At 31.3% G+C, this 12,695-nt stretch overlaps 1 protein-coding gene across 8 annotated transcripts in view; it reads left to right on the top strand.

The window, feature by feature from the left end:
- The window catches only part of Mbs (Myosin binding subunit), a 15,049-nt gene extending 2,719 nt beyond the window's left edge, over positions 1-12,330 (top strand). Inside the window, exons 2-22 of one of the 8 annotated variants that reach the window (XM_026816502.1) lie at positions 237-367; positions 480-598; positions 688-847; positions 953-1,097; positions 1,166-1,299; positions 1,364-1,509; positions 1,942-2,082; positions 2,300-2,379; positions 2,455-2,578; positions 2,664-2,772; positions 3,031-3,165; positions 3,491-3,679; positions 3,950-4,063; positions 4,772-4,955; positions 5,153-5,302; positions 5,408-5,606; positions 6,020-6,129; positions 6,283-6,351; positions 8,421-8,744; positions 10,698-11,798; positions 12,012-12,330. In XM_026816502.1, the coding sequence (XP_026672303.1) occupies positions 237-367; positions 480-598; positions 688-847; positions 953-1,097; positions 1,166-1,299; positions 1,364-1,509; positions 1,942-2,082; positions 2,300-2,379; positions 2,455-2,578; positions 2,664-2,772; positions 3,031-3,165; positions 3,491-3,679; positions 3,950-4,063; positions 4,772-4,955; positions 5,153-5,302; positions 5,408-5,606; positions 6,020-6,129; positions 6,283-6,351; positions 8,421-8,744; positions 10,698-10,784 (2,850 nt within the window). In that variant the 3' untranslated portion in view covers positions 10,785-11,798; positions 12,012-12,330. Of the gene's footprint in view, positions 1-236; positions 368-479; positions 599-687; positions 848-952; positions 1,098-1,165; positions 1,300-1,363; positions 1,510-1,941; positions 2,083-2,299; positions 2,380-2,454; positions 2,579-2,663; positions 2,773-3,030; positions 3,166-3,490; positions 3,680-3,949; positions 4,064-4,771; positions 4,956-5,152; positions 5,303-5,407; positions 5,607-6,019; positions 6,130-6,282; positions 6,352-8,420; positions 8,745-9,345; positions 9,442-10,697; positions 11,799-12,011 lie in introns of those variants that run through there. The other 7 variants (XM_026816501.1, XM_026816506.1, XM_026816505.1 and 4 more) reach the window with 7 other exon arrangements.
- Positions 12,331-12,695: the final 365 nt, after the last annotated feature.

The following is a 12,695-nucleotide window of genomic DNA, read 5'->3' as shown; positions in this document are numbered from 1 at the left end:
TAGACAATCTTAGGTTTATAAATGAACTAAATTATTAATACCTATTTTTAGTAATAATACAAACATATAAAATATTACAGGTGTACGTATGATTCGCATATTTATTATTAAAATTTCCATAAATTGTGATTCAGGTGCATTTCTCCCTCAATGTATAAATATTATGTTTTTTACGGTTTATTTTGCCATTTGTATTATATCTTATAACTAAAGGAATTATAATATTTTAATTATAGGCATGTATCAATGATGATCTGGATATGGTCGAATTTTTAGTGGAAAAGGGAGCTGATATCAATTGTGGAGATAATGAAGGATGGACACCATTACATGCAACTGCTTCTTGTGGCTTTATATCTATAGCTAAGTTAGTGTTGTATTTAGTTTGATGCTGAATATACTGACATTTTTGAGTGAATAACTCTAAAACAACAGTAGACTTCAAGAATTTGTTTAAACAAAGAAATACAATTTTATAGATATTTGATAGAAAAGGGATGTAATTTGGCAGCAGTTAACTATGACGGTCAATTGGCTCTTGATATTGCAGAAAGTGTTGAAATGGAAAATATGCTGCGGCAACATATAAACAAAGCTGGTTTGTGTTTGGAATTGTATTGTATAAAATAATGTTACAGCCAGTCGATTATTATAATCCATATTTCATAATTTACATTTGGTTCTTAGGTATAGACTGTGATCAAGCCAGAAGCGAAGAAGAAAGGTCAATGTTAACTGATGCCAGAGCATGGCTAGCTGGAGCACAAGGCAAGGATTCAATTCATCCAAAGTCAGGAGCCACTGCTCTTCATGTTGCTGCTGCTAAAGGCTATGTTGATGTTATGGAGTAAGAACCTTCAGATTATATTGAAATAAATTATTAAGAAAAGAGTATCTAAGAAAGGAGATAAAATGAAATTATTACTTATTATAGCCAGAACTTGTATTTCAGTATATTACTACAAGCTAGGTGTGATGTTAACGCTCAAGATTTCGATGGCTGGACACCTTTGCATGCTGCAGCACATTGGGGACAATTGGAAGCGTGCGAACTTTTAGTGGAACATTTTTGTAATATGGACATTAAGAATTATGCTGTAAGATTACAATTATTTTGTATCATAAATAACCGAAATAGGCCTTTTTCATAATTTTACATTGATAGGATCAAACTGCATTTGACATTGCTGACACAAATATATTAACTAATTTGGAGGAGCTGAAAACAAAACAACAACAATTAATGAAGGATCACCCACAAATAATTAACAAAAAACAGCCTACTATACCAAAGAAACGGTACGTGTTACGAATGATTAATAATTTCTTAGGAAAATGTAATATATTTATTACTATATTACAGTGTATCGACAAATAATGAAAATGTTATAACTTCGCTTGATTCTGTGGAAACATTTGAAGAAGAAACACCAAATAAAGTTAAAAAGGTTGAATTAGAAATTCAGTCTGATAAAGAAGATTCTAGTACTGGAACAAATAGCGATGTTGGTATGTTCCCTTTCCTGTTTATCGTTTTTATTTAGAGGGTTTGTTGATTTGCATGCCCGCGTTTGTACATTTTGGAAATGACTTAATCGTATGACTAAATGGTGAATATTTGAATTTGAATAATCTACACTTGCAAAAAAAAACTTGACATGACAGTTTACGATTTACTATTTTGTTAAAAAATATGCAACAGAGTAACATTATTAGGGCACTCTGTGGACTTAAAAAAAAACGGAAACCATGAATTCCTAATATTTCTCGACCATTCTTGACTTTTCTATGAAAAAGTTCTTTTAAGCTTAAGTGTATGTTTTCCTCTCAAAGATTTAGAATTTTTTTACGAAACGTTATTACACACTTCAGATCTGCAAGTCTATTTTACTTACCTTATAACAGCAATTTGTATTTCTTGTAACAATGCTGCATGGACAGAAGCAACACGTGAAACAGATATGGAAGAGAGTGATGGTGAAGGTGAATCTGAGACTAGCTCAGACTCACATTCCTCCACTTACTCCAATCAATCTGATAAGTCTAATGAATCAAACCACTCTCCATGTCTTACAGATGATGGTGAGTTTTGTCTGTAAGACTGTTTTTATATTCTTAAAATTATATTTTGTTGCATGTGCTGTAAGATACAATTGTCTCTCTCTATATCTTCTCATAACGAGTACTTCAAAAATTTGATTATTATGCGAATAAAGTAAATGGATTCCTTCCTTTACTGAAGAAACTTTATGAGAACTAAATAATATTTTCTAAAATTGTATTAATTTTACTTTTGCAGAAAAGAAAAATAGAGCAAATAAAGAAGAAACATCTTCGCGTAATGCTTCGTCTCCTATTGATGCTAAAGTTCCTAATCAGGTAATTTTTTGTCTATACTGATTACGAACTTCTTAAATTATTTAAAAAAATACTTGCAATCTTTTGGTTTTCCAGGCACCAATAATGCCTCCAAAACAACAGACTGATAACGAAGAAGGTGTTATACCATCTTGGCGGCGTTCTGGTTCTTTCAGGAATAGGATACAAAATACAGAAGCAACGAATACTTTATCTACAAGTAAGTCTTAAGCAAAAGCGTCTTAACTAATATAATTAACTGTTAACTGTAAACCAGTACTACTTTATATTTTATATGCACATAGGACTTGAGGAAAAGGATAAAAATATTAAATCCCCAACCATGCCGAATAAACTTAACACAGAATCTGATGTTGTATTAACGAGGACGCATAGTTTCGAAACAGATGAAAAGTGAGTCAAGAAGATTAATGTACATTATTCGCAACATTATTCTCTTTCAATCTCTTATGTCACATGAATTTCGTTAACACAACTACATCTTTTATACCGCAATTATTTATGATCCTGCATATTTACATGTGTGTTTTTCAATTTTTAAGAGCATTTAAAATTTTTTTGTTTGTCGAAAATTCAACGCTGTAGCTTCTAAGCTTTACGTGTATAGAAAATTAGTGTAGTTGTATGCATGGCATAATGCATGTTATGCAGGTTTTATGAGCAGTACTTGGCATTACGAGCTCGCGTCAAGCCGTTTTCCTGCCCTACTCTCCATTGCTGCAACGCAGCTCCTCCTACTCACACCAATACTACGACCCGCTCTGCATCTTTACGCGAAACCCACAGGTGCGCATGATATATATATATATTAATGCTTTTAATATATGTACAATATAATTTGATGATTCTTTGGTTCTGGTATTGTGTTAGAACTTTCCTATTGATTTTCTGATTACATACTTTATGTTCATACTTCAATTGTTAATGTACAAAGCAAGCTTTCCCCATTCTTTGCTTTTGCTTGGCTTAAGTGTTATTTAATCAATTTTTCTATACATTAGAATATTGTGTACTTTTTATAATCTGAATGATTTCATAAAAGGTGCATGATTGAAATCCAATCTTTTTGTATTTTTTTTATGATATAACAATTATGTTGTTTTAACTTTAGAAGAAAAGAAGCAAAATTAAACTTGGAACTCTCAAGACTGCCACAAGGAAGCAATACACTTTCACCAACATCTACATCTAAAACAATAGTGTCTAGTACACTGCCAACTACTACAGCTACTACTACTACAACTGCCACAACAACAACAACTACAACAACAAGTCCTATTCCAACTAATCAAATTCGCAGGTAACTATTAAGAACAGAATTAATTTTGATCGTGTTTATGAGAAAGTAATGGAACGTTACGTTTCTATTATTTTTTCATTGAATCAATTAGCAAGCGAATTTAATATGAATTTGTCTGAGAAATGCAGGCAAATGTAGGGTCTTTAAAGTATATCACTATGAAGTGTACGAGTACGCATATATGCGTAAAATGTTATACATAGAAAAATATTTAAGATTGAAGTTCATATGTTCATATTTGCATCGTGCAATGTTAATGTGGCTGAGTAGTGTTCAACCAGTGGAAGGTACAACTGCAAACAATTCAGTAGCAGTTCCTGGAACTCCTACTACACCAGGAGGGAGCAAGCTAAGTCCAGGAAATATCTTCAAGAATTTCTTCAAGTGGGTACTTAATGCTTGACCTGAGAAGATTCTCTTGAAACATGTGTGATTGTGCATATTTTCTTTTATCAATATTCACATGTACACACAACATTAAGTTATTGGCAGTGGCATGCAAATTTGCTTTGCAGTGTGATTATTTATTTCAGTTGCATACACTTATATCCTGAGATATTACTTGTCCCAATAACCACTGCCTCGTCTTTGCTAATAAGAAATAATATGTTTAGATTAAAAGAAACACTGCCACTGAAGTACATGAGTTAATTTTCTCAGCCACTTTAAACAGTTAAACAATTTACAATATACATACATTCTTTTGTAAACCAACATCAACAAATTTCCTGGTATTGAAACAAATATATCAAGACTCAAAATGCATGGAATTACCATGTATTATCTGCGTGATACAAATATATTTGTTAGACAATCAAATATACTTCTGTTCCATAAATATTACAGTTACATCAGTAATATTTATATATGGTTGTGACCGATACCAAGTTGATACAACAACATAGTTGTTTTATGTTGAGACAAAGACATAATTGTTTTATGTGATACTTGTAAGTGCTGCTTGTAAATTATGTTTATCATGATGTTTAATGCTTTTTTTAAGGTTTTATTAATTTTCACAAAAAGAAACTTCGAAACAAACATAAAATTTTAGTGTACGTTGGTAGCATAATATGTATAAACATTGTCCAGATCCTTCGTTCCTCCTGTTCGTGATGAAGAAAGTGAAACGCAAAGAAAAGCACATGCGAAGAGGGTAAGGGAAACTCGGCGTTCAACTCAAGGCGTGACATTAGACGAGATCAAGAGCGCGGAACAACTAGTGAAGAAGAAGCAGCAAAACAGCGAAACTCCCACTACAGTATCCTCTACACAGGTGAATCTCTTTATAATGCGCTTACTTGTTCAAATAATACTGCAGTCATTTATAACCAGGAGTGTAGCCAGAACATCTAAATAATAATTCTATACACGTATTTCAGTTTGCATATCTCCAATACTTATAATACACTGAACTTCCTAATACCAATGTGAGCTTTACAATTGTTTATTAATTCTTTTTTAACAACCCAGTCTGCAACCACTACCAGCAACACTACAGCCTCGATTACAGCTACAATAACAACAGCAACTCCTACTACTGTTACGGCAAGTAAACCTGAAGAGCTTAATTTACCTGAAAGACGACCTTCTTGGAGGTTGAAAGTGGACAACGGAAGTAAGGTTTGTACGATACATCACTGTTTTTAATTACTGAATCATTTTTAACGTAATATTATAATAATAATAATTTAGCGAAATAATATTGAGCAATATTTTATTATTCAGTTCCAGTTAGAAGACGCTAACAACAGAGCTACTAGCCTTTCTAATCCGGATACAACTACAGCCTATATGAGAAGACCTTCCTCGGGCACTACTATGCCACGACCATCATCAGCTCCAGTTGAAACTATTGCAACAAGTAGCGCAGAAACAACGGTAACATTACCCCTTAGACGGCCCTTAAAACAGCCTGAAGATAAAGGTATGTATACATATATATAAAAAGTGTAACGACAATCGTAGTAAAAAATATGAAATATTGGTTCTCTATATGTACGAGGTTTCGTTCCGGAAAAAAAGGATTTTCGCGTTCCATCAAGTATCCTCGCACTTGAGGAATGATAAGTTTATTGTATGTATGTTGTCCCTACGTATTACAAACTCTGTTTCTATTTACAAATATCTATTGTTGTCGCGTTTGAAAACACATGAAGATTCAGAACACTGGTTCGAACAACTGATTTTCTCGAGAACGAAGCATGTATGAAATATTTTCGATTCTACGTTTTCGACTTATTTTTGCACTTGCAATCATTTTCAGTACATTCTACATAACAGTGGACATATTCGAGTACATAAATATACATTTTTATTTTGTCTGTTGATATGATTCAGAACAAGATAAGGAGAATGATAGCAGGAATGCGCAAGCTACTCAAGCTGTTATACAAAGGAGACGGAGACCTAAGAGACGGTCAACCGGTGTTGTTCACGTTGATATGGATGTTAGTATCAAACGTTATTGAAAGAGTTTATCAGTTTATTAAAGCCGATTCTAACTTGTTTCGAGTCGCTACCATGCCTTTGATTGAGTCATTTTATCTGATATATCTGATCTATTATTTATTAATTGTTTCATATGTACAATAACGTTGCAGGAAATTGATCCCGAGAAAGAAGACTTAACTGGTGGCGGTGATTGCGAGGAGTCCAAAATCAACCACGAGGCAAGTAGTTTAATTTTGATTTATTATCTCAGAATTACAAATAATATCTACAACCACTTTACTTTTGCTCTTCGAATATAATCATTGTTTAATTAAATTATGAAATTCTTTCGTACTTCTAAAAGAAGTCTTTATTTGACATAATTATTGAATTTAAGTGCATTAGTAAAGATTACTGGCAAATATACATTTATATTACTTTCACGTTTGCATTAATGAAATCATTGTATTATATGCATGAGTTTTACAATACGAGCTCGGTTTCGTGAAGCACAAAAACTTTGTGTTATTTTTAGTTAGTCTCTGGGAAGATTAACCTCTATTCGTGCATGCTTCGTTAAAAATAGGATTCCATTTCTTATTCACCTATATCCCATCTGGCCACGTATTAAAATCAAACGCGCAGATAAAATCAATCCTATTGATTTGTGGATTTTGCATTTAGAATATTCTATACTCTGCATTTAAAATTGGATATTTATTTTAAATGTATTACTCTGTAGGATTATGCATGATCTGTTTTACGTTAACTCTCTTGTTCAATAAGTACTTCATTTTATAATAATTTATAAAAGCTATATGTTCAAATGACTGAGCATGTGTAATAACATCTGCGGGTTGACTTGAAATAGAGAGGTCAGAGACAAAAGTAACAAAAATTAATCATGAACATAGGTCTGGCACCGCCTAAAAATATTCTATCGACATTTGGAACGATGTGACTCTTTGACATTTAAAACGCATGAGAAGGAATTCATTTATTGTTTGCACGGTATTAAAGAATGTATACGTAAAGAGGAGAAACTCCGTACATTTAACTTTGTATAATATACATTATGTAATACATTTTGATGGGCATAATCCATATTATAATTGATAATTATAATATTTCAGTGTATAAACAGTTTCCCATATATTTTAGGTAATAGTTGTCGCACAGAGGTGCATTTTATATGTACATAAAAGTATGTTTTTATTCTAGAAAAAAATATTCTTGATAACAAAACTTTTTGTGCTAATTGGGATTGGCGCAATTTATGAATTAATTTTATACATATTTCATAATATTTAGTCAACATGTAAAATGTTCTAAGTGTGAAGCGTCAAATATATTTATTCCAAAACATACGACTTTAATGTCAGTGTAGGTTTATTCGTGTGTTCTATAAATAGCATACCAAACTGATGCTTTAGAGTAAACTGGCTGATGTCTTAAGTTCCTCCTCCCAGTCTACGTCAGTCAAATACTTGCTGTCATTAAGGCTAGATCGTTTTAAATCCGTGAAACAGTGTAACAAAGGCATATACAATATTTCAATTATTCATCTCTGTCGAAAGTGATCTCCAAAGGGCTTCTATTATTTTGAGAGGAAAATAGTTCAAAGGGATTATAATTTTAGAACGATTTCATCAGTTTTGTAAACAATGTCATCTTATAGAAAAAGATCTCAAGGAAAGCCAACGACAGCCGCAGGATTGAGAGCACAGGCATCGGCAAACGGGAGTTCAATTTTCGGAAACAGATCGCGGAGTATGACTGGTTTATTTCCCTTGAATCAAAATAGCTATTCAGGTCTGTTAGGTATTAATGGGAATCCGATAGGATTGCCAAACTTTTTAACTAAGACTACGAAAAGCACCGACCCGTTTAGGAAAACTGCTTACTCGAATTCCACAAGTAATTTGAATTATCAGAATCCATACACAACGTATGGTGGAACTTCATCAGGATATGGAAGTATCACGTTGCCGACAAATATTAATTCCTTGCGTTTACAACCATCAACGAGTTATAAATATTTAAATCTTAATGTAAGCCGTAATCATCCAAAAGTACAAAGAACTGAAAGTTTTAACAAAACAAGACGAAAATCGGATGGTATAGGATCCAGAAGTTCTAGTTTGCAAAGCTTAGCCAGTTCTGAAGGATACATTGTAAGGAAACTAACATTTTATATGTTAAAGAACTGAAAATGTTACTTCAAGGATGACTTTTGCAAAAGCATATTTTCCGTGTAATTCATTGTTCGTATATTTTTGTGTAATTACTTTTTAATCTTGTCCTTTAGAGTGGGAACGATCGCTCTGGAAGATCCAACAGGCTAGGATCCATATCATCGATATCATCGGAAGCACCTCCTATGTTGGTTAGAACAAAATCTACAACTTCCGAGAACGGCGAACTAGACTATAAAAAATTATACGAAGAATCTCAGGCCGAAAATGAAAGACTTAAAGAGAAGTTAAGGCGATCCGACGAACAATTAAAGGAAGCCAGAAATTTGTTGGACAAAGCACAAAGTGCCCAAAATAAAACAGTCCTCTCAGAAGCTGAAAAAAGGGAAAGGAGAGCAATGGAAAGGAAACTTTCGGAAATGGAAGAAGAATTGAAGGTGAGAATTTGATAAATTGTCTTTTTCATTTTTTCTTCATTTCTGTTCTTTATAGAAAATTACATTTTGAAAGTGTTATGATATAGGTAACTAAGAAAATCATATTTCAATTGAACGGTTACTTGAAACACCTTGCTTTTAATTATTATCATTACTCTACAACAAAATCCTTGTTACATATTTTTAGTTAGAATGCACGTCATAATTTTTTAAAAATATGTTTTGATTGTTATGACTAAATACGGTGGAAGGTGCCAGCATTTCTAGTGTGGTTAATTTCAGAGAAAAAACCGAAAAGTACAAGCAGCTTTTAATGCATTGCTTTTTTATTTATTTGCCATTTTTGGTGCTTTTATTTTAAGTATTTTTTTTTTATTAAGTAATCATGCTTATTATGTATGCAGTATAATGATTTTCAATTGGCACTTGGTACTTCTTTTTGATTTGTACTCTGTGTGGTTTACATTGTTTATTATTTCTGGTAAATAATTTAAAAATCATATTATATTATTATAATAAATGTTAGAATACATATAGTATTGTCTGGCGGGGTTTTCACGAAAGCAAGCGAATTTCGGGCTAATCGTTTCACTGTTTACAGCAATTACAAAAACTCAAAGCTGAAAATGAGAGATTGAAAGCCGAAAATCGGGCACTTACCCGCGTCGTATCCAAACTCACCAATACTACTAAATAGGTAAAGGACATAATGACAGCATCTGCGTTAACAGTGTACATCGTACTTCACGTACAACATTAATTAATTGATTAATTACTTACGACTTTGACGTCTTAATCGCAATATTAAAACTTTGAAACGATGTCGCTCACTGACTTTATATTTAAAATACAGCTTCTGAAAAGTGTACCGCGCGTACACGTGATCATAAAAATAATTTCATTTTAAATCTGTAACAGCTTCTCATACGAAAACTTAAAGCTTACATCAAGTGTCTTTGTTTTGTTAATGTACTGAAACTATGTTTTCTTCTATCATACTAATGGCATTGACAATTTCGTGAAATGTAGTTTGATTGGTTTCTCTATATCATTAGATTTTCATCTCTTATATAAATAAAGAAAACGCAGTCTGTCCTTTATTTTATTTGTAAGAATATTTCACATTAATATTAATTCCATTGAGAATAAAACTATCAAGATCTAATTAATAAATTTCATTACAATTATTAATCTTCTAAAAAGTATACACATTAAATAATATATATACAATTTACACTTTTCCCTAAGAAAGCATGTTCAGTGCCTATTATTGCCCTATGCACTGTTTCGTATTTTAATGCCCAGTATATCATTCGTATCACTGTTCATCTGATAGTAATTTTATACATCTTGTAAGGTGCATGAGAGAAATCAATAATTATAAATAATAATTCATAAAAATAAAATAATATCCATTGTCGACGAATGTACAGAACAAGTAAAAATGTGAAGGTATACACATGAAATTACTTTACATACAATCACTGTTTGTTTTTATTTTATATTTTCTGCTTTTAGTTCTTATTAATATTAAAGTAATGTTGAGAAGAGATAACAAATCAGAGTATTGGAAATATTACTTCACAAAGTGAAGAAAAGGTCTTAACCGACTATTATTTACATATCTCAATTTATCATACATTTATAATAGTCCTTTTGTTGAATGTGTAGCTTAAAAATGATATCTGCTTGCTACATATTATATTACATTACTGTTTGGTTCTAATGCACCTGTTTTGTACTTTTTTAATTTTTAAATCTAGCTGCCTTTAATACTCTTGCTTGCATCCTTGCCCTTCCTTCTTTTTCTATTTTCTTAATTTTGTGAGCATTCATTTGAACCATTCTACAATGGCATTGCCTTTGTATTTTTCGTTGTTTTTTTTATTTATTCTCGTTTTGTGAAAGTTACGATAGACTTACATAAGGTGGTTTTACATTCTTCTTTTCTAGGTGATGGACCAATTGAAATGCGAAAACCAGAGGCTAAAAGATGAAAACGGTGCCTTGATCAGAGTAATCAGCAAATTATCCAAATAACTTGAATGGTCTTAAAAGAAGACTATACATAGCGTTTCTTATGTTGCATTACAATTGCATTGAATGAATTGTTTTTAGTTATAAAACAGAAGTATCATGATCATTATTGCTAGTATTCTTAAAATGTAAATTACATCATCACGTTATTGATGAATCTATTCTTAATGCTAGTAATTTAATTTATTATTAAACAAATTACTCGCGTGGCTGTGCCAAGAGCGAAGAGAGACATTGCTCCTATTTCTTAGAATTGTGAATAGTTGATTATAATGGATCTAGAATTTTTACTTTCCTCACATTTTACTCTTCCTCACGAAGATAAATTTCATGGTTCATTTTAGAGCCGGTGATTTGCAAAGCAAAATGTACTTTGTTTGAATTGATAAAGAAGGAAAACAATGTTCTTTATAACAATTTTTTTTAAAGAACTCACGTTATTAATGTTGACTCTTTATAAGAACATTTTGTAAATATGTAACGAATAACGATAATGTGGCATTTTAGAATTAAATAAGGAAAATTTTTTACTTTCGAAAACATGCATCAGAAGTATATATCAAATATTGTATAAACTCGTTTCCATAATTGTAATGCAGACGGAAATATACATTCGTAACGTCTTACAAAATTTAGCCGAACAATAAAAGGGAAAATTGAATTAAGAGGATGATTTTCATGCTGTTCAAGTGGCCTTTCCTGGAAGACTGCAATTTATAATCCTTCCATCATTGCCATTTTTTGCGAAATGCAGAAAATTAACGCATCCAGTAATGTACGTTTTAATGTTATTTTGCGATTTATTGTTAACAACACGTAATTAAAATTTTTTAGTATATGAAAAAGGATTGACGATACTTCTAATGACTGGCGTCAACAATGAAAACTGTGCTATTACATTTAATAACTGATTTGATGTATTTTAATTGATACAAGGAAGAAATCTTTCTTACTTTTTAGATAGAGTATTTTTAATGAAATTTTAATTTTGATAAAAAAAAAGTTATAAATTTATAGGTAATGAAGAAAGGACAAATGACAATGTATGGGTAACGTGTTTTTTTAATGATGTTATTGTAAAGAATTGTACAAAGATAAGTTGAAATAGTTATTTCGTATTGATGTTTGTTACAAAATAACAATTCTGTGTAATTGTTTTAGTATACATAGTTTGTCCAACAAACTTGTCTCGTTGGATGAACAATAGATACTTTTGTATTAAATTTATAGGTAATGAAGAAAGGACAAATGACAATGTATGGGTAACGTGTTTTTTTAATGATGTTATTGTAAAGAATTGTACAAAGATAAGTTGAAATAGTTATTTCGTATTGATGTTTGTTACAAAATAACAATTCTGTGTAATTGTTTTAGTATACATAGTTTGTCCAACAAACTTGTCTCGTTGGATGAACAATAGATACTTTTGTATTATACAATAGTTATGTGCTTACTGTATTTAAAATGATATTTGGATGAAATTAGCATCACATCAATTGTACATAATCCTCGTTATTGTATAAATATATAAGAAAAAAAATCATTTGTACAATTTGTGATAAGCAGTTCAATCTTTATCAGACACTTTTACGCTTCATTAAATTTTTTAACGATGTATTGCAATTCTGATTGTAATTAATGTAACACGATTGTGCGAATATCTTGTTTATATAAATCTCATCAGCTTTGAAACGATTCTCACAATTGATTACATCAACTTTTATCTACATTTACACTACTCATTTTATATTAATACATTTTTATAACTATTTATATATGCATGAACAGTGTAAAATGAATGAATCTTTACAAATTTGTTAATTTGATAAAGATTGATTCTGTTATTATATTTTGTACAATTATAATAAACATGTCCCACCCTCAGGTATCGTGTAGAATAAAGTCACTGAACGT

The sequence above is a fragment of the Ceratina calcarata genome, unplaced genomic scaffold (assembly GCF_001652005.2).
Source record: "Ceratina calcarata isolate Rehan_Ccalc_2016 unplaced genomic scaffold, ASM165200v1 scaffold525.2, whole genome shotgun sequence".
Classification (NCBI taxonomy): domain Eukaryota; kingdom Metazoa; phylum Arthropoda; class Insecta; order Hymenoptera; family Apidae; genus Ceratina; species Ceratina calcarata.
The sequence above is the reverse complement of the archived record's forward strand: the minus strand, read 5'-3'. Positions and strand labels throughout refer to the sequence as shown.